The 21,249-nt window shown below is 39.5% G+C and overlaps 1 protein-coding gene across 2 annotated transcripts in view; it reads right to left on the bottom strand.

Annotated features, from left to right (window-relative positions):
* Window positions 1-19,217, bottom strand: part of TMEM131 (transmembrane protein 131) — a 219,633-nt gene extending 200,416 nt beyond the window's left edge. For both annotated transcript variants that reach the window (XM_044772935.2, XM_070511663.1), the window contains exon 1: window positions 18,751-19,217. In XM_044772935.2, the coding sequence (XP_044628870.2) occupies window positions 18,751-18,931 (181 nt within the window). In that variant the 5' untranslated portion in view covers window positions 18,932-19,217. The remainder of the gene's footprint in view (window positions 1-18,750) is intronic.
* Between the last annotated feature and the right edge of the window lie 2,032 nt (window positions 19,218-21,249).

Raw genomic sequence — 21,249 nt, 5'->3', positions numbered from 1 at the left:
AAGAGCAACAAGACAAAAGAAAATAACCTACAAAAGAATCCCTATCAGGCTTTCAGCAGATTTCTTGGCAGAAAGCTTACAGGCTAGGAGAGAATGGAATGATATACTCAAAATACTGAAAGACGAAAACTTTCAACCAAGAATATTCTCTCTAGCAAAACTATCCTTCAGCTATGATGGAGAAATAAAAGCTTTCCCAGATACACAAAAGCTGAGGGAGTACACCGTCACTAGACCTTCCCTACAAGAAATTATCAAGGATGCCCTCATACCTGAAACAAAAAGGCAAAGGTCCACAAAGCTTTGAGCAAGAAGATAGACAGAGAAAATGAGAAAACTGCAGCTGTCTACCAGAACAGGGTAGCAAATCCTTAATTATAATTTAAAGATAAAAGGAAGGAAAGCATCAAAAGTAACTATAAACACTTAAACTTAGTCGCAAACTCACTACACAAAACAGAATAATGTGCGGCCACCATAACTCAGAAGGGGAAAAGGAAAGGGATGGAACCTGCTTAGCTAATCAGAAGCCCAATGACGTTCTTAATGGAAATAGAACAAAGAATCCTAAAACTTATATGGAATAACAAAAGACAAAGCAATCCTGAGAAAAAAGAACAAAGCTGGTGGCACCACAATCCCAGACTTCAAAATACACTACAGCATGGTACTGGCACGAACACATACACACAGATCAATGGAACAGAACTGAAAGCCCAGAAATAAAATCACACATCCATAGACACTTAATCTTCAACAAAAGAGGCAAGAACATACAAGGGAGAAAGGAAAGTCTCTTCAACAAATGGTGTTGGGAAAACAGGACAGCCACATGCAAAAGAATGAAAGTAGACCATTATCTTGCACCATACATAAAAATTAACTCAAAACGGGTTAAAGATGTGAATGTAAGACCTGAACCATAAAACTTCTAGAAGAAAATACAGGCAATACGTTCTTTGACATTGGTCTTAGCAGCATTTTTTCAAATACCATGTCTACTCAGGCAAGGGAAACAAAAGAAAAAATTAACAAATGGGACTAGATCAGACTAAGAAGCTGCTGCAAGGCAAAGGAAACCATGAAGAAAAGGAAAAGACAACCCACCAACTGGGAAAAAATATTTGCAAATCATATATCCGACAAGGGGTTAATTTCCAAAATATATGAAGAACTCATACAACCGAACAACAAAAACAAACAACCCCATCAAACAATGGGCAGAGGATATAAACAGACATTTCTCCAAAGAAGATATACAGATGGCCAACAGACACATGAAAAGATGTTCAATATCACTAATTATTAGAGAAATGAAAATCAAAATTACAATGAGGTATGACCTTACACTCGTCAGAATGGCTATAATTACCAAGACAAAAAATAATAAATGTTGGAGAGGATGTGGAGAAAAGGGAAGCCTCATACACTGCTGGTGGGAATGCAAACTGGTGCAGCCACTCTGGAAAACAGTGTGGAGATTTCTCAAAAAATTAAAAGTAGAAATACCATACGATCCAGCTATCCCCCTACTGGGTATTTATCCAAAGATCTTGAAATCAACGATCTAAAGAAATTTATGCACCCCTAATGTTCACTGCAGTATTATTTACAATAGCCAAAATGTGGAAGCAACCCAAGTACCCTGCTACGCATGAATGGATAAAGAAGATGTGGCATATATACACAATGGAATACTACTCAGCCATATAAAAAGACAAAATCATCCCATTTACAACAACATGGATGAACCGTGAAGTCATGATGTTAAGCAAAATAAGCCAGACAGAGAAAGACAAACGCTGCATGATTTCACTCACATGAAATCAGGGCTACGCTGCCCTGTGGTACACAGCTGCCTCAGGAGTGCTGATGGGCAGGGCAGGCCCCAAGCATGGCAGTGCACAATTGGGAGATAAACAAATACATGGATAAAGAGAACAGATTAGTGGCTACCAGAGGGTAAAGAGGCTTGCGGTGGGCGAAAGGGGTAAAGGGGCACATAAGTATGGTGATGAATAAAAATTAGACTACTGGTGGTCAGCACAATGCAGTCTGTATAGAAACTGATAAATAATAATGTATACCCAAAATTACACTGTTATAAACCTTTATGATTTCAATAAAATAACTGGAAAAAAATGAGAGGTGTCATCACTACAGATTCTACAAATATTCAAAAGATAACAGCAGAACATTATGAAAAACTTTGTGAATAAATTTGACAACTTATATGAAGTGGACAAATTCTTCGAGAGATTTTAATTTCCAAAGCTCACTCAGAAAGAGAGAGATAACCTGAATAGCCCTGCATCTTAAAAATTGAGATTGTAGTTAAAAACCTCCCCCAAAGAAACTCAAGGCCCAGGTGGCTGAAAGGGTAATTCTTACCACACATTATAGGAAAAACAACACCAATTCTATTACAGACTTTTTCAAAAAATTAAAAAGGAAAAAAAAGCCTCTCAACAAAACTTCTGAGGCCAGCATTACCCTATTGCCAAAAGCAAAGACATTACAAGAAAACAGAAAATTATCCCTCATGACCACAGACATAAAAATTCTCAACAAAATTTTGGCCAAAAAAGTCCAGTAATACCTTAGAAGGATAATATATCATGATCAAGTAAGAAACTCAAGGTAGATAATTCACCATATGAACAACCTAAAAAGAGAATCTCAACAGCCACATGAAAAGCATTTGATAAATTCAACATCCATTTCTGTTACAAACCCTAACCAAGCCAGGCATAAAAGAGAACATCCTCAACCCAAGAAAGGGTATCTATGAAAAATCTACAATTAACATCATGCTTAATGGGGAAAGACTGACTGCTTTCCCTCTAAGATTATGAACAAGAAAGGGAGGTCCGCTCTTACTGTTTCTGTTAAACACTATACCAGAGGTTCTAACCAGTACAACCAGGCAGGAAAAATAAAAGGTATTCAGCTTAGAAAAGAGGAACTAAAAGTGTCTTTATTTGCAGATAATCATCTATGTAGAAAATACAATGGAATCTACAGAAAAGCTATTAGAACTAGTAAGTCAGTTTAACAAGCTCAGCAAATACAAGATTAATATTCAAACACTGATTTATTTCTATATACTAGCAATCAACATCAGAAACTTGAAATTTAAAAAACAATGCCATTTAGAATAGTATTAAAAATACGAAATACTTGGGAGCTAAATCTGACAAAAGATATAAAAGACAAACTGAAAACTACAAAATATTGCTAAGAGAACTTAAAGACGACCTAATTAAATGAAAACCCCATGTTCAGAAGCCTAAACATTAAGGTATCAATTCTCCCCCAAGTGATCTACACATTTAACACAATCCCAATCAATACTCCAGCAGCCTTTGTGGCATAAAGTGATAACCTCACTCTAAAATTCATAAGGAAATACGAAGGACCTAGAAAAGGCAAAACAATTCTGAAAAAGAACAACAAAGTCGGAGAACTAACGCTATCTGTTTCAGTAATTATTACAAAGCTACAGTAGTCAAGACAGTGTGGTACTGGCATCCAGACAGACAAATTAATGGAACAGGAGACACCAGACACAAAAACCACACATGTATAGGCAATTGATTTTCAACAAGTGCAATGACAATGCAGCAAGAAAAGAACAGACTTTTTAACAAATGGCACTAGAACAACTGGATATCCAAATGCAAAAAAATGAACTTGGATCCATACCTTGTGCCATATATAAAAATTAACTCAATGTGGATCACAGAACTAAATGCAAGACCTAAAACTGTAAAACTTTTAGAAGAAAACAAAGGAGAAAATCTTTGATATCTTGAGTTAGGCAAAGATTTACATACAATACCAAAACATGATCTACAAAAGAACAACCTGATAAATTGGACTTAATCAATTAAAAACTTCTGCTCTTCCAAAGACGTTAAAGAGAATGAAAATACAAGCCACAGACATGGAGGAAATCTTTGCAAACATATATCTCCAGAGGACTTAAGAGCTAGAATATATAAGGAACTCAAATCTCAGTAAGAAAAAAAAATGCAAAATAAACATGGGGAAAAGATCCTGAAGAGCCACTTCACCAAAGAAGATATATGGATGGCAAATAAGCACATGAAAAGATGCTCAACACCATTATTCACTGGGGAAACAGGAATTAAAATTATGAGACATCACCATACACTTGTTAAAATGGCTAAAATTGAAAAGACTGATCATACCAAGTGTAACAAGGAAGTGGAGGGACTGGAACTCACACACTGCCGGTGGGAATACAAAATGGTACAGCCACTCTGAAAAACAGGTTAGCAGTTTCTTAAAGTTAAACATGCCTCTACCATATGATCCAGACACTGCACTCCTAGGTATTTACCCAAAAGAAAAGGAAATATATCTGCACACAAAGTATAATATGACTTACAGGTTGATTGTGATAAAGATGTATATTATAAATATACATGAATGCTCACAGAAGCTTTATTTGTAATAGCCAAAAACCGGAGACAGCCCACATTTTCATCAACATAAGAATGGGTACACAAATGATGGTATATTTATACACTGAAATACTACTCAGCAATAAAAAGAAATAAATGATTAATACACACAAGAAGGTGGATCAATCTTAAAGGCATTGTGGTGAATAAAAGAAACTAGTATCAAAATCACAGAGTCTCAAAACTAGACACACTATATGATTTCACTTATATGACATTCTCAAAGAGAGAAAACTAGCGTGATGGAGAACAGATCATTGGTTGCCAGGAATGAGAAGTGTGGACAGAGGGTGTGACCATCATGGCAAAGCATAAGGGAGTTTTAGGGGGTAACGGAACTGTTCTGTATCCTGATTGTGGTGGTGGTTACATAAATCTATACATGTATTAAATGTATCCATCACAAAAAGCCATAAAAAATTAAGGGAAGCATACTCTATACACTCCCTCCCTCCCTCTCTTTTGTACCCTGCTGCTTTCATTTTGTAATGTATTCGGGTAATCACTGAATATCAGATTCTAGAGGTCTTCCTCATTCTTTTTGCAAGTGCATAATAATAATCCGTTACGCAGATGTAAATAATTTATTCAACTACATATGGACTTTTAGGCAGTTTCCAATATTTTTCAATTACAAATAATCACACCGAGAATAACCTTGCGTTTGTATGTCAGGAGTGTATCTTCACGGTCAAGTCCTAGGACGGATTGCTAGGTGAAAACTGTAAACATGTATGGAGTTGTATCAGATATTGTGCCAAATTTCTTTCCCTTAAGGCTATACCTTTTTTGCATTCCCACCAGCAAGGTGTGAGAATGTGTGCTTTCTACAGCCTCACCAGAGGTGCTAGCAAGCTTTTAAACTTTTGCCAATTGGTAAGTGAGAAACGGTATCTTGTTTTTTTTCTTCAACAAAAAGGATATTTGTCAACTTCTGAATAAACGTTTTACATAACAGCTTTATTGATATATAATTCACATACCACACAATCTGCCCATTTAAAACATATAATGCAGAGTTTTTAGTATATTCACAGAGGTGTGCAATCATCACTATCCAATTCCAGAACATTTTCATCACCCTAAAAAGAAACCCCATATTTATTAGCAGTCACTCCCTACTGCTCCCTCTCCCAGCCCGACCGACGCAACCACCAATCTGCTTTCTGTCTCTGTCGATTGGCCTCTTCTGGACATTTCATTTAAATGATTTTTGTGCTCACACCTGGTTTTTTGTGACTGGTTTCATTTGCTTAGAATGTTTTCAAGGTTCGTCTATGTTTGTAGCATCCATCAGTACTTTATTCCCTTTTATGGCTCAATAAGATTCCATTTTATTTATCCATTCATTAGTTGATGGGACATTTGAGTTGTTTCTACTTTGTGGTTGTTTTGAAAAATACTTCTATGAACATTCCTGTACAAGTTTTTGTGTGCACACGTTTTCATTTCTTTTGGGTACATACCCAGGAGAACTGCTGGATCATAAGTAACTCTTTATTTAGCATTTTGAGAAACTGCCAGAGTGTTTTCCAAAGCAGTTGCACCATCTTATATTCCCAATAGCAACGTATGACATTCCAATTTCTCCACATCCTTGCCAAGACTTGTCATCATCTTTTTTATCAGAACCATACTAGTGAGTGAGAAGTGGTATCTCATTTTGGTTTTGATCTGTATTTCTCTGATGACTAATGATATTGAACATCTTTTCATGTGCTTATTGTATATCTTCTTTGGAGAAATGCCTATTCAGATCCTTTATCCATTTTTTAATGGGGCTGCCTTTCTCTATTGAGTTGTAAGAGTTCTTTATATATTCTAGGTACATGTCCCTTATCAGATACGTGACTCGCAAAAATTTTATCCCATTCTGTGAGCTGTCTTTTCACTTTTTTGAAAGTGTCTTTTGAAGCACAAAACTTTTTCATTTTGATGATGTCCAATGTATCTATTTTCTCTTTTGTGTTTGTGCTTTTGGTTTCTTATCTACCAGGGAAGCTCAAGTACAGACTCAGTGTCTGTGGTAGACTGAATAATGCCTCCCCAAGATGGCCACGTCCTAATCCCCAGAATATGTGCATGCTACCCTATATGGCAAAAGGGATTTTATACATGTGATTAAATTAAAGATTTTGAGGTACGGGGTTATCTGGAAGGGTCCAATGTAATCACGGTGGTCTGTATAAGAGGGAGACAGGAGATTAGAAAGGCAGAAGGGGATCTGACAACGAAAGGAGGAACTTGGAATGAAGCAAGACAGTGGGGCGTAGTGAGGAAGGGGCCATGAGCCAAGGAACACAGGAGGCCTCTAGAAGCCCACAAACGCAAGGAAACAGATTCTCCCCTGAAGCCTCTAGAAGGAACACAAACCTGCCATAACCTTGATTTTAGAATTCTGCCCTTCAGAACTATAAGGGAATAAACTTTTGTTGTTTTAAGCCACTAAAGTTGTGGTAATTTGCTAGAGAAGCAATAGGAAACTAATACAGGGTCCAAGGTTTTGATTGGGGGCTGGTCACATTGGCACCCTCTGCCTAGCACATTCCAGGCTCCCAGAAGGAAAGTAAGAGTTTAGCATAAACCACATGCACTTACGTCTATATATGGAATTTCTATTCTATTCCAGTGGTCTATTTACATACCAATACCTTCCTGTTGCCAATTAATAATGGCTTAAGAGTATGTTTTAATAACTGCTTGTGCTAGTCACACCTCATAACTTTTCTTTCTCAGCATTTTCCCAGCATTCTTACATGTTTACTTTCCCATATGAACTTTAACATCAACTTTTCTAACTCTATAAAAAGTTTTATTGGTATTTTAAAATTGCATTTACGTTAAATTAATGTTAACTTAGGAAGAACTGACATCTTTATGATATTATGTCCCCCTATGCAAGCACAAGGAATGTCTATCTACTTAAAGTTTTCCTCAGACTCTGCACATTTCCTGTTAAGTTTATTCCTAAAACTCTTTGTTTTTGTTGTTGCTATTACTATTGACAGTTTTTGCAATGTGTCTGAACTATTTCAAAAAACTTTAAAAAGTGTTTTGGTTAAAAAAAACCCCACAATATATAAAAATACACACAACTAGAGGAAGCAAATGTGTGAAAGAGTGTGAGAGTGGCCTGTTAGTTGCCAGAGCCCATGTCCAGTGGGGAACAATGGCTGTTTCCTAGGGGGAAGAGACACATGGATTACAGTCACCAGGAGAGTCCAGTGGAGCTGAGTTAAGGTAATTGCTACTGTAATGCAAATAGCTTAAAGTAAAAAAGCTAAGACAATTTCATCTGATAAAGCATAACATCTGTCCCTAATAACTCTTAAAACTAAAACTCTTAAAAATGCAAGAAATTTCCTATTATAAAGAACATCTAAGTTCAACTGACTACCACAATCATACTTCATAATGAAACACAACGATTTCCCTATAAAGACTGGAAAAAGATAAGGAGGTCTGCTTTTTCTCCACTCTTCTCTAATGCTGCTCTACAGCTCTAGCCAACGCAACAATACCTACAAACACACACGCTAATATTGTACGGAATAACTAAGCTGCTATTCAATCACTTCAGACCTACAAAAATGGCAATTTCACGTAGTTCAACTCAATACATGTGTTTGTGTGTGTGCATGTACATACATATGAAAGGAAAACAAATAGAAAACATTGTAAACATTCAACAAGTTCCAAAGGTGTCTAACATTTTAATGCAATTCTCATCAAAAAGTAAGCAGGAATTTTAAATTTTCTTCAAAAGTGATTTTAGAGTTTATAGGGAATAAAAAACAAGACAGACAAAAATGTTTCTGAAAGAATAATAATTTAGGGGGAGGAAATGACCTGCCAAGCTAGCTAATAAAATGGACCAGTAAAGATGTAGTACTTAAAACAAACTTAAAACAGAAAATATACAAATACATTTGTGAGGAAAAAAACAAAAAAAATCAAGAAACAGATCCAAGTATATAAGAGAATTTGCATGAAAAGGAAATATGGTGCAGAATTCAGCAGGTGGTATTAAGGCACCAGACCATTTGAGAAAAATAAGATTTCCTACCTGATATCAATAGATTCTGAAGAACTAGAGATTTGCATTTAAAAACAGACGCATGAAGATAATGTTGGTGAATATATAAACTTTATACACAGGGCTTTTTAGGTGTAACAACAAAGGCAAAAACCATAAAGGAAAAGAGGGACAGATATGGTCAATAAGTTTTAAAATAATAATAATAAGTAGAAAATTAAAACACAAAAAAATTCAAATGCAAAAGGAAACAGAAAAATATGAAATCCTTAATTAAGCATTCGTTTAAGTCAGAAAGAAAAATTCAAACACCAATGGAAAAACTGACAAAAGACGTGATCAAATAATACAAAAGAAATATGAATGGCCGGCAAATGTATAAAAGTTTTCAGTCTTACCAGTAACTTTTTTTTATGTGTCCAGCATTGTGCTAAGAGTTTTACACTCACCACCTCAGTAAATCTCTGCAATAACTCAATGACAGAGCTGCTATTTTTACCCCAACTCTATGGACAGTGAAACTCAGACAAAGTGGTTAATCATACTTAAACTAAACTCACACAGCCAGAAAGCAGAGGATAGCCAGAGCCCAGAGGCATACTCTGAATGATTTTTCTACTTCCCAACTTATTACCTCTTGGAGCCCCAGGTAAAGCCATGAATTCTCTCTCATTAACTTAGATAACTCAGTTTTGGTATGTTCTTCCTACCCCAACTCCTTGCCATGAACAGCAGAATGGAGTTCCCAGAATACTTCCCTTGTGGACACAAATTTTGACTTAGGGCCACATGTGCAATACTGCCTAGGGTCACCAGAATTTCTCGAGGTTACGTAAACCTTAGTACACCAGCTGGAGCTCTACCCTTCCTTCTCTCTCTGAACTCGAGATACCTTTTACACCTAACTCCATCACTCAAACATGGTAGGAAACCACGGTGAAGAAACACCAGTAATTTTTAAAAATGAATTAACGTTATGACTTTTCTTGCCAGATTGGCAAGGACTTAAAAGAAGGGTAACAGCCAATGTGGGAAAGTTGGCACCTTCACTTAGTATGGTTGAAATGTGAATTGATAGTTTTCTTCAAAGGCAAATTACCTCTTTTTTAAGTAGGGAGCAGGGGAGAAGAAGAGAGAGGAGGAAATAGAGACTAGAACACTGATGACTGATGTTGGTTCTTTCTACTTGATACATCAGAGAAATTTTTCTCCATTTACTCATCTGTATTTTATAATTTGTTTCATTTTTACAATCACCATGAATTTTTTGTGAAATTAAAAAAAATTTTCCCAAACCAACCTCTCAGTTGTATGCAGAATTATTACATATTATACTGTCCCATTTTACTGGAGATTAAAATCATGTATTATACTGTCACAAACAAGCACCCCCCAGCAGTACTGACAGCCACAGAGGAATTATAGCCAGAAACAAACAGATCTGGGGGGGTGAGTGAAGAAGCACTGTCACCTCAGACAGAGTTAGTGTGGAGATTAAATAAGGCATGCAAAGCAATCAGCACAATGCTTCCCACAAAAGTATTTGACAAACATCAGCCATCATCAAGTAATTACAGGCATTACCAATTATAGGCAATAATTGCTTACATCATATATTCCTGATATGGTGAAAAATAAAACTTAGATAAATATTATCATTTCAGAAATACTTTTTCTTCATTCTGGTTCATCTTTAATTGGTTATAGTCCACTGCTTGTCCCACCAAGAGAGACTTCAACGGATTGAACCCCTTACAATGCTATGTCCAGGAAAAGTGCGACCTGGTCCTTTAAGTCCAGAAGCTCACGATCCTACACAAGTACAAATAAAATCAGATGCAGTCAGTAAGGAACTGACAATATTCAGAAATTATTTTCTATTTACATGAATCTCCAGGATTCCAATAAAATTAGATCTAAACAGCTTCTTCTTTCTTACATCTTTCTTCAACACGATTCTCAGTAACCTATTTTCACATCCAGCCTTAACCCAAGAGAATCCCCAGTACAGTGAGGTAAACCTCCAATATGAAGTAACGCCCCTACACGTGAAACCTAACTACCGCTGCACCAGCTCTGCAAAGAGAAATGACCTCCTGGTTGTGTTAACCACCACTTTATTCCCCATTTGCAAATCAAGAAGCAATACTTCAGATGAGCTCCACGTCACCAGTTCATAGAAGACTTTTTTAAAGTGGCTCAGTTGGAAGAGCACATTGGCTTCTCTAATACACTGCTCTACCAAATAACTTCTGAGACGACTAACTTAAACCATACCTCAGGGCTCTTTATAAATACGTTAAAGTTTCAGAGAGCACCTTTGCATCACAAATAATTCCCTAGAAAATCTTCTGCTTCCACTTTAACCATTCCCAAGAAAAGAAAATCCAAGTAGGGCCCTTGCCATACCCGGAATACAAACTGCTAATATTGGCTTAGGCTATTTCTCAACCTTTACCGAAAAACAGTTTTTTACCAGCACACACTTTGATCCAAATGTAATACTATAACTATATAGAAAAAAATTAGTTTTAAGAAGCAAAGTTGGACTGTCATGTCATTTTGCAATCATAACTGATGTAGAAAATAGTCACAAATTGTTAGAACTCAAGAGGGCTTAAAAATCATTTCATTTTATAGGCAAATAACCTACGGAAATACTTAAGCATATAGAATTTTTTGTTTCAAATATGGAGTATGTTTCTTTTATCAAAAACTGCATGTTCACAACTCTTAGTCATACAATGATTGAAATCATTTGTTTAAAAATGCAGGTTTGGTCTACAAGAGCATCAAAAAGAATAAAATATCCAGGAACAAATCTAATAAGCAAGGAGGTGAAAGGCTTGTACACTGAAAACTACAAAATGCTGCTGAAAGATATTAAAGATGCAAATAAATGGAAAGACATTCCGTGTTCACAGACTGGAAGGCAATCTTGTTAAGATGTCAATACTATCCAAAGCAATCTACAGGTTCAATGCACTCCCTATCAAAACCACAATGCCATTTTTTGCATAAACAGAAAAATCCATCCTAAAGCCCATATGGAATCTCAAGGGACCCCACACAGCCAGATGAATCTTGAAAGAGAAGAACAAAGTTTGAGACCTCACATTTCCTGATTTCAAAAGATATAACAAAGCTACAGTAATCAAAACAGTGTGGTACTGGCATAAAGAAAAATAGACCAACAGAACAGAACAGAGAGCCCAGAAATAGACTCTCACATATATGGTTACATGATTTTCATACAAGGGTTCCAAGACCACACAAAGGGGAAAGGACAGTCTCTTCAACAAATGGTGCTGGGAAAACTGGATAATCACATGCAAAAGAATTAATATGGACCCGTATCTTACATCCTATACAAAAATTAACTCAAAACAGATTAAAGAACAAAATGTAAGACCCCCAAACGGTAAAACTCCTAGAAGAAAACACAGGGGAAAAGCTTCATGACATTGGATTTGGCAATGTTTTCTTGGATATGAAAACAAAAGCACAGGCACCAAAAGCAAAAATAGACAAATGGGACTACATCAGACTTAAAAACTTCTGTGCATCAAAGGATACAACCAACAGAGTAAAAAGGCAACCTACAGAAAGGGAGAAAATATTTGCAAATCATCTATCTGATAAGGGGTTAATATCTTGAACATATAAAGAACTGCTGCAACTCAACAAGAATAAAAATAACCAACTAAAAACCAGGTGAAGGACTTAGATAGTGCTCTAAAAAAAGATATACAAATAACCAACAAGCATATGAAAAGATGTTCAATATTACTAATTATTACACAAATGCAAATCAAAACCACAATGAGATATCACCTCACATCCATTAGGATGGCCACTAAAAAAAAAAAGAAAAGAAGTGTTGGTGAGGATGTGGAGAGAAACTGAACCTTTGTGCACTGTTGGTGGAAGTGTAAAATGGTGCAGCTGCTATGGGAAACAGTATGGCAGTTGCTCAAAAAACTAAAAATAGAACTACCATATGATCCAGCTATCCCACTTCCGGGTATACACCCAAAAGAATTAAAGGAAGGATCTCAAAGAGACATTTGCATACCCACGTTCATAGCAGTATTATTCACAATAGCCAAGAAGTGGAAGCAATCAATGTCCACTGATGCATAAACAAAATGCAAGAATGGTACATACATACAACAGAATATTATTCAGCCTTAAAAAGGAAAGAAATTCTGTTACATGTTACAACATGATAAACCTTGAGGACACTACGCTAAGTGAAATAAGCCAGTCACAAAAAGACAAATCCTGCAGACTCCACTTCTAAGAGTATTTAAAGCAGTCAAATTCATAAAAACAGAAAGCAGAATGGTGGTTGCCAGGAGTCTGGGGAGAGAGAGAAACGAAGGAAGGGTTGCTGTTTAATGGGTATAGGGTTTCAGCTGTGCAAGATGAAAAAATTCTGGAGATCTGTTGCACAACAATGTGAATATACTTAACACTACTGAACTGTACACTTAAAAATGGTTAAGACGGTAAATTTTATGTTATGCATTTTTTACCACAATTATATAGAAATAAATGAACAAACAAATAAAGCAGGTTTGACATTCTATCATGACAGACCATGTTAAGGATTCTTAGGCCTCAGCCGTTTTTCACATCTGTGCCCTAAGTGCTGTACGCCACAAAATGAATCAAGCAGAGTTATGGCTTTCTAAAAATCTTTCTAAAGCAATCACACAGGAATGAAAGAAAAACAAATCCAGGATTACAGATGGAACTAATGACCACTTAGTCCAAAAATGTCTTCATGAGAAAAGACATGAACTTGTGGAGCTTCCTGAATCTCTAATGGAAGTCTGAAAGAGACTTCCCCACTGTCAAAAGCTGATGCCACCACCAGCCTTTGGATTCTCTCCAGTTCCTTTTAATCCAGGGCGAGCTTCTGAGACTACTCCACATGTCTAGACTCACTTGTCACACCAATCTAGAACTAAGGAGTATTCACAGAATGCAATATAACTTAATCTTAACTTAAGCAAGATACCAGGTACCTAAATCATCAACAGCAGAGAGTCAGTAACTTCCAATACCAAATATCTCTTCCTGGATTATCCATTCATGCGTTTTCTTTTAAGAATGTGCATGATCCTGAATGGCCTGTGATCGCTTTAATGGTTAACAAATTGATAGAAAGTGATACAGATGTTTGTGGCTATTAAAAAAAAGTGCACTTCACTTGAATACTTAATACACTGGTTTTGCATGAACTGGCAAGCCTGGTCTTTCTGCAGGTGGTATACAACACAACAAAATCTACTACCTTAAGGACTCAGGATTACATAGCTTCGCTCTAGGGACAGATGGCTTGGGACAGAATCCTGGTTCAACCTACCAGCTCTGTTACCTTGGGAATATTACTTAATTTCTCTGTGCCTGTTTCATGATCTATAAATTGGAGTTTTATGAGGATCTGAAATCTTAAAATCCAAACTTACAAAAATGATGGCCTAGGTAACTATACAGCACTCATTTTAGTTACAAGCGAAAGCAATGTGTAGGGAAGAAAAAGTGGTGTCACCCTATGTCCTATTATAGCGGAATCCCTAAGGATACCTGCAGCTGAGTTTACAGTTTTACCTGTATTTTTTACTCCCAATCCAGGTGTCAAGTATGAGAAGGGAAGGATAAGGCCATTTTATGAAGACCTTCATTTAAAACTGAATGCCTGCTATGGACACAGTGCAGATGCTGACAGAGGTTCTGCCCTGCAAAAATTCCAGTATGGGTGAAGAATGACAACCATAAAATTAAGTAGTTAAATGAGGAAATACATGATTACCTGTCAAAATGAATGAGAGCTGAGTAACAAAAGACAATGCAAATTCAGAGCGCAGACTGGGACTGCAGGACTGAGCAGAAATGGAGAAAGTTGGGAGGTGAGAACCTCCTGCAGTTCCCCAGGCTGGAGGCCGTGGGAGAGCTGATCAAGAGAGCTAAGAGGCACTGACATCACTTGGTAAAGGGTCAAAAACGAGACCAATGCGGCACAGCGAATAATCATGGTATTAATAAAAACTGGGAAACTGGAGGTGGCGTGAGATAATTCTGTCCTGGACACGTGCAGTGTGTGCTGGTGGCTTGACAAGCATACGAAGGAAGACATCCAATGGGCAGCTAAAGAGCAGTGACTGACAACGAGGGCAGGATGATAACCAAGAAGTACAAAGTCACAGAAACCAAGGGAGAGATGTTCCAAGAAGCAGCTATCAACAGTGCCTGACGCCGCATACAGCAGATAGTAAGGAAAAATTCACCCATAGAAAAAAGGCCTCTGCGTCTCTCAAGGCCAATCAGAAAGCTCAACTCACAGGCAGATGAAGGAGAACTTCTAAAATACTATTAAGCACCCAGCAATGATTTAATTTTTCCCCAAGAGTAGTTTGGCTTATTACTACTGCAGATGATAACAAATTAGATGATTTTACATCTATCCCAAAAGCTGATCTTTTTGGCAGGTGTCTAATGAGAATCTGCTGCAAGGATTATAAAGTGGAGGAAAATAGTCATTAGCCAGAGAAAGAGAGGACGCACTTCTTCCAGCTCCAGGATTCCAATGCTCCTGGCAGTAGCAAACAGCTCAAAAGCAAGCAACAAGAGTCGACCAGTGAAGCAATATTAATTAAGTAATATTCTACTTACTAGGCTCTAAAGAGTAGCCACTCTACCCCCATACAAGGGATTAAAACATCTCACTCTTAAGAAAATTATTTTTTAAAATATTTTTACATTATAAATAATTTGATTAGAAAAAAGTAAATACCTCTCCTAATTAATTCTATCATCCTAAGACAAATCACCCAATCAAATTAGGTTTTTCTCTCTTTTCTTCTTGCCTTTATTCCCAAGCTGTTTTTCATATGCTTTGTAGATAAAACACTTTTGCACCCTCCTTCTGCACTTCTGTCACGAATACAGTTTAAAACAAAAATTTGTGCATAAAACTAAAGTATCCGGCAAACAAATTTAAAAATCCTAATAAAGACTGTCAAACTTTGCCTGCCATTAATAGCCAATTGATGATAGTACATGTGACATTGATATTTAAATTGTCACGGACTGAAACAATCATATTAGTGAAAATTTATCCAAGTTTATAATTACTAGATACATAAAATGTAGCTTTTTATTTATAATAAATTAAAAGACAACAATACCTTCCAAAAACCCATTTCACAATGAAACTATATTACAGGATATATGATGCTGTTTTTCAAAAGCTCTTATTTGCTGGTCATAATGGGCTGATTTACATATCAAACTACCACTAAAAAGTATAAGCTTAATATATACACATACATATATTTTCACTACACACACCACACACCTATATTTACTTTTCCCAATATCTAGGTCTCAGCTTCAAGAAAAATCTTGACGCTAGTCCAGAACAAGTGAGTTATTTGTAGTAATTATAGTCAGTTCTACTTCTGGCAACTCTTTCAACAAGTCCTTGCAAACTGTAGAGCTCAGCCAAAACATTCTCAAAGGTCCCTCTTCTCTGGACTAGTGATAACATACCCCCAAAGATCAGTAAAGATGGATGCTAAGATATAGGAAGGGTAAGACAAGGAATAGCTCATGACTCTGACTTAAGTAAATTAACAACATCTAGTCCAAACATGAAACACTGCTTTAGGTAATCTCGCCATTTCTGCGGCTTTTCTTCAGGACACAATGAGTTTTATTTTGTTTTGAAGATTTTCTAGTGAAATTTTGCTGCAATGAAGGAAAAATATACAAAATACTCAGAGAACCATCATGAAAATGGCAGGTAAATCTTAACTTTGAAAAATTAAACTAGTTTATATCACTAAAATAAACACAAAAAATCCTCAGGGTGTAAACGGACAAAGTGAATTCAGCTACCTTCAGAAATCTGCCCAGACATGCTGAAAAAACTCAACAGCACCCTTTTGGGGCAAATGCTGTATTTGTGCCCCATCAGATGCGAAACTCGCAGCATTACCATCATGTAAGAAAATCAATCTCATTTCTCCTACTTAGTCAAACAAAAACAATACTAGAATTTGATCAGCAAAAAGGTTGAAAGCACAGGCCATTTTTGGAGCTACCTTCCTGGAATATTTGATTAGAACCAGACCCATTTATGATGGGCAGGGCCTATGTTTTGTATTAGTATAATTACTAGCAATACCTTGAACAGCTAGTTTGTACATTCAAATTGTTCGTACAGACACAATATGGGCCACAAAAAATGTCTGATTCTGCCAGGACCACTAGCTGATTTGGCCACATCTTTTCATACTTTACACCCTGGCATGTATTCTCTTCACCTGACCCTTGCATTTATGGGTATTAGAGGGGTGCACTAAAACTTATAAGCTATATAAATAGGAAATTAGCAAATATAATTTAGGCTGACATTTCTCAAACAAGGGATTTGTCTACTACTACACACAGAGAATTAGCATATAAAACGGCTTGTTAGAAAAATAAGCAGCAGGATAATACAAACTTAATGTTTTACCAGACTCAACCATTATTTTATTTCCCTGTGCTGGCGGCCCATGAAGATAGTCATTCACTCAAACAAATGTTAACTGCCTACTGTATGCCTGGCACTGTGCAAGGTAAGCAAAGGAACAGGAGGACACAATACCTGCCAAGGACTACTTTAACCTCAAGGAGACATGCCCATTAAATTACTGTATTATTTTAGGTTTACTGGACACCAACCACATGCCAGACCGTGCTGGGCACTGTGGACACACATAAGAACAATCAACTAACTGCAGATCTGCAACCTATGAGGAACTATAACAACCCCAGGCCTGACTAGTCCTAAAGCAGCAATATTATATTCTAGAAATAATGTTGCCTCTGTCAATTAATGCTTTCTATAGATGGCAATTCTTTGAACAATTTCAACCTATGTTAACCCAGACTAAGGTTGCTCAGAGAATTAAATGAGGAGTTGTAATGTTTTGAATAAAAATAAAGAAACAGTAAACTAGAGTACATTTGCACTTTCATACTAATTTGGTTTGCATCTGCTGTTACCTTCAAGAACAATAAAAAGCAAGGGACTTTAGACATCAAGTAGAACATCAACCCTAAAGTTACTGTGGCAAGCAATGACTTTCTTGTAGCGGCAGTTTAGTGTGGAACGGAAGCTAAACTAACAAGTTTTGCTTAGCTTTTTAAAACCCATTCACTTTTTGTGATTTCCTCACGAAGGTTCTGTGACCACTCATTTCCCTAGGCTCAAAAACAGGCAGTGCCAACAAAACTACAGATTTGGACTTCTAGGTTACAAAATAATTTTTAACCCTGTAAAAGTATCGGTTTTACACTCATCCAATGCTAATGGAAGTTTTTAAAATAGAGGCCAGCCCTTAACTGTGAGGTATAGATAAAGGTTAGCAAACTAGAAACTTGACATTTGTTTTACAGATAATGAGACCCAATTACGCATCTTAAAATAAATTTTAAAATGTAAACAGACTTTCAATAGCTTCCTAGAAAGCTAAACAAAACTGTATTTTCTCTCTCTCTCTTTCCCTTTATACAAAGATAGATAGAAAAAACTGTGAGCTAATCATCAATACTGCAAAGCGATACTGGAGAGGGAAACTGAAGAAACAAGATTCCTCTCTAAGAATTGTTTAAACAAAGTCAAAGTGAAATTTTTAAGCTGTGTTTTGAAGCCTTTCCACCAGTCTCGCTGTTTTTACTACGACATTTTAAACTGAGCTTTGTTTGCGTGCCGTTATGAAAACTGCAACCAAGCAAAAGAAAAAGTCCTAAAATTTGCCTATTAACAGCAATCAAGTCTAAAAATATGCCCCTCCTCCAGAGTGGGCCAAGTGACAAGAACATACGAGAACTCAGGAAGTTTTGAAATGGCAGTGACAGGAGACACAAGAGGGAAGACAAGGGGAAGGAATCACGGGGGACAAGAGCAACTCCGCGCGGCCAGCGCCGCGAGTTGGCATCCGCACTGCGAGTTCCCGGCTCGGGACGGGACCCGACCGAGCAACTTCGCGCCGGCCGCAGCCCCGCGCACGGCCGCCCTCCAAGCCCGAGCCCCGAGCCCCGAGCCCCGAGCGAGCCCCGAGCCGCGGCCCTTCCTCCGCGCTCGCAGCCCGGCAGCGGCCTCCGCGAGGGCGCGGTGACAGCCGCCGGGCCGGGCCTGGGAGATGCCGGCCGGCTGACACCCACCTTCCTTCTCGGCCCGCGCTGCGGCCACGACGACGGTCATCACCAGGTGCAGAGCTCCCAGGAGGCCGGCGGCAGCGCTCCGCGGACCCCCGCCGCGGCCGGCCGCGGGCTCCAGACCGGCCCCGGCGGACGTGGAGGCGGCAGCGGCTCCCGCTGCTCCCCCTCCCGCCCGCTTCCCCATCTCTGCCGGCCGGGGGCCGCCGCGCTCGGGGTCCGGCGCGGCCCTTCTCGGCGAGGCGGCGGCGGCGGCGGCGCGGGAGCCGTGGTCCGGGCTCTGGCTGTGGCGCCGGGAGCGAGAGCAGTTCCGGGCCCAGGGCTCGGGCTCGGGGCGTGGGACTGGGTCCGTGCGTGCGTGTGAGCGAGAGTGTCAGTCACGGCCTCGGCCTCAGCATCGCCTACGAGGAGTCGAAGCGGAAAGGCCGCGGGTCAAGCACGGCGGGCGGCCATACTGGAAACGGGCACGGGCCGCGGGCTCTGGGCGCTGGCCTGCGAGGGGCGGGGCGCAGCCCTGGGCACCGCCCCCGCCGTGCCGTCACCTGCGGTGCCCGCAGGTCAGTCTGTCGGCCCGGGAGGCCGTGGGCCCGAACTCCTCGTCCTGCTCTCGGGGGGCCACGGCTTCACTGGCCAGGCGGGACGGGGGCAGCACAACCCTAACCCGTCCCCGCTGCCCCGCGGGGGAGGAGGAGGGAGGCAGGCCAGGCCCGGCCGCCAGGACTTATGATGGCGGCTCACGCTTCGCGGAGGCAGTGACGCCGATCACGTGGAAACGGCGAGGCCTGGCCGCGCAGCCGCCGTGGTGGGTGGGCGGGGCCAGGGAGGGGTTGCGAGGCGCTAGGGGAGGGTCGGCCGCTGCTCCGACGAGGGCAAACCTCCGCCTGTTCGGCGCTGCAGTGCGAGAGCCTTCCCGAGGGCTGAGCGCGTATCCGGACTTCGGGGCCCAGCGCTGAAAATCCATTCCAGTGACTCCTGGTCGCGCCTCTGCCTCCCAGCCGCTTCTAGAATACCGCGGGCCTGATTCAGTTCCTGGTCCTGCTTCCTTGAGGACGGGGATCTGCTCTGTTCATCTTCGCATCCTTCAAGACGCAGTACCCTGGACCACTTAATGAAATCTTCTTGCCCGTGGATTGTGCCCACTTTGCTGCGGGAAAACCCCGCAGTGACACCGGAGGGAGACGGCAGATTGTTCTTTAGAAAAGTGTCCAGGGGCCATGCTTGCTTTCTCTGTCTTGGAATGATTCATGAGACGTTTTATTCACATATTCCCTTCAAGGCCCAAATCAAATGTCATCTCCTTCACGAAGCCATCTCATGCCTCTTAGATGCTCGTTCCATCTTAGGTTGAGGTTCTTGGTGTATGTGGCTATTCTGTACAAAATTTAAACACCTTGAGGGAGTTCCTCTTTACTCATTTTAGTAACTTCCCCTAACTCCTAACTTAATGACTATCTTAGTAACTTCCCCTGACTCCAGAGCCGTTTACTTATGCTTGGAAGTATTTGTTGAGTGAATCAATGCATTTTTAAGACTAAGTCCACCCCTAATATGTGTAAGAGCAAACTGCATAGAAAAATAAGATTTCAGAAAGACTTGCAAAAGGAATTCAAAGAGATTACCCTATGCAGTAGTCTTCCTTGTCAAGCAAGCACTTAAGTTTATTTGTAAATTATTAGATTTTTAAACGACCTTACCCTAATGATTTTGAACAGCAGTTTCGTTTTTCTGAATATTAGTGTTAAAACTGAGTAATCAAATTTTATTCTTGATGTAATGAAATAGGAATAATTATTATCTCTAAGTGGGCATTTCTGTCTTTGTACATACCTGAGGCAAGGGGTTTCTGGAAGACTTTTAACTTACTGAAGAAATCAAGCCCAAGGATGAGTAACTGAGTGCCTTCGCTGGGTGAAAGCTCAACTTCCAATGTGCAGCGCAAGGAGTCGGCCTCTCTTCCCCCACTTCCAGATTCAGAGCAGACAAGCCTCCCCAGCCGTGAAATGCTCAGGTTCTCTTACACAGGAATCAACCACTTCCTCTGATTAGCCTAAGGCTCAAGAGCTCCATGGGAAATAACTTGCATACACCTATAATTGGAGCTTAGACATCTATAGACATGTTTGATGGGAGGTAGATTTCCCACGAAGTTAATGAAGCTTAAGCTTTAGGGTCCCTCTCTTGCACAAGTTCCTTCCACGGTGCCACACCTAACTGTGTGTTTATAAGCTTGTATTCTTGTTCTTAAAGGGCCCCCCCAATAGCTGTGTAAGCTTTGAAGGCCCACCATACCTGGACCTCCCCTGTGCCTGATGGACATTGGAAGCTGGATGATGGGAGTTCATTCCCCGGAAAGGACAGTAAGACTGCTGGGAGAATAATAGTAAAAGAAGAAAGACTCTTGCTAGACAACTTGGTGAACTGTGTGTTGGAGACGACCTGGAGTTGAGCCACCATGACCCCATCGTCTCGTCCCCTCCACCCATGTGTCTTGGGAAAGAGAGAGCT

The sequence above is a fragment of the Equus asinus genome, chromosome 6 (assembly GCF_041296235.1).
Source record: "Equus asinus isolate D_3611 breed Donkey chromosome 6, EquAss-T2T_v2, whole genome shotgun sequence".
In the NCBI taxonomy this organism is placed as follows: domain Eukaryota; kingdom Metazoa; phylum Chordata; class Mammalia; order Perissodactyla; family Equidae; genus Equus; species Equus asinus.
Note: the sequence above shows the minus strand (reverse complement) of the source record. Positions and strands in the feature narration are given on the sequence as shown.